The 1,076-nt window shown below is 56.7% G+C and overlaps 1 protein-coding gene across 1 annotated transcript in view; it reads left to right on the forward strand.

The window, feature by feature from the left end:
• The first annotated feature begins 652 nt into the window (after positions 1-652).
• Positions 653-1,076, forward strand: part of PHF19 (PHD finger protein 19) — a 4,355-nt gene continuing 3,931 nt past the window's right edge. Inside the window, exon 1 of the mRNA XM_010017856.1 lies at positions 653-867. Within this exon, the coding sequence (XP_010016158.1) occupies positions 653-867 (215 nt within the window). The remainder of the gene's footprint in view (positions 868-1,076) is intronic.

Below are 1,076 nucleotides of genomic sequence, written 5' to 3' on the forward strand. Positions count from 1 at the left end.
GAGTGCGGAGAGGAGCAAAGTAACTTTTAAGTTGTTTTGCTGATGTCTGGCGGGGATTTACTGGGGTCCGATGGGGGTTTAGTGATGTCTCTTAGGGCTTCGCTTGTGTCTGTGTGGGATCGCAGCTGCAGGGTCGGTGCTGCCAGCTGGGGACGGCTTCTTTGCCTTCCACGCTTCAAACCTTTCCGTAATGAAACTTGGTTGCTCGGCTGCACTCGCTGTGTGTGGTGCTGCCGCTTCCCTGCTCATGCAGTGTGCCTGTTGCTTTTGAGCCTGCTGAGAAATTGTGACTTAAAAATCACATTAAATTTAAAGCTGTTACTCCTCATGTGCCCCTTCCCAAGGCTGAGCTGGTGCAGGCCTGTGGCATGTCAGGGTGGCTTTAAGCTGCAGGAGCTGAGGCGCTCAGAGGGTTAACTCACTCTTGCCCAACATTAGCAGAGATTTCGGCTGCTCTCTTTGATTTCACATGGATTAACTTGTCTCATCAGCACTTGTTTTGTGGGTCCTGAGCCCCACTGGTGGGGTGAGCCAGCCCCGGCTCAATGCTCGTGGTAAATCCCTCCGTCACGCCGTGCTCAGGTGATGGGTGCGTGGTGTCCTAGTGCAAGGAACGAGTGGTGACCATGTGTGTCCTCTCCAGGTTCTGCTGATGGAGACCGCCAAGCTCAACCCCATCATCCGGGATGTCTACGCGGCCGCTGGTCGTGTCCAGCAAGCTCCGGCCGCGGCGCGGAGGGGCAGCAGCTGCCGGGAGCTCATGGTCAAGCTGATGGAGGGGCAGTACGTGCTGTGCCGCTGGACCGACGGGCTCTATTACCTTGGGAAGATCAAAAGGGTAATGTGGGCACCCCAAGTGCAGCTAGTGCTGTTTGTTCCAGGTTGGCCTGTGGCTCAGAAGGTTGCTGGCCTGGGCTGCAACATGTCCTTTGGTCACTGGGACATGTTGGGTTGATGTCCTGCCCCTGGGTGTCACAGCCCGAACCCAACTTCCCGCAGCTCCGGGCAGCAGGGGTGGTCACCAGGGAAAACAGGGAAGTACTTGGAATGGGAGCTGATGTCTGGCGGTTCTTCCC

The sequence above is a fragment of the Nestor notabilis genome, unplaced genomic scaffold (genome assembly GCF_000696875.1).
Source record: "Nestor notabilis isolate BGI_N333 unplaced genomic scaffold, ASM69687v1 scaffold21387, whole genome shotgun sequence".
In the NCBI taxonomy this organism is placed as follows: domain Eukaryota; kingdom Metazoa; phylum Chordata; class Aves; order Psittaciformes; family Psittacidae; genus Nestor; species Nestor notabilis.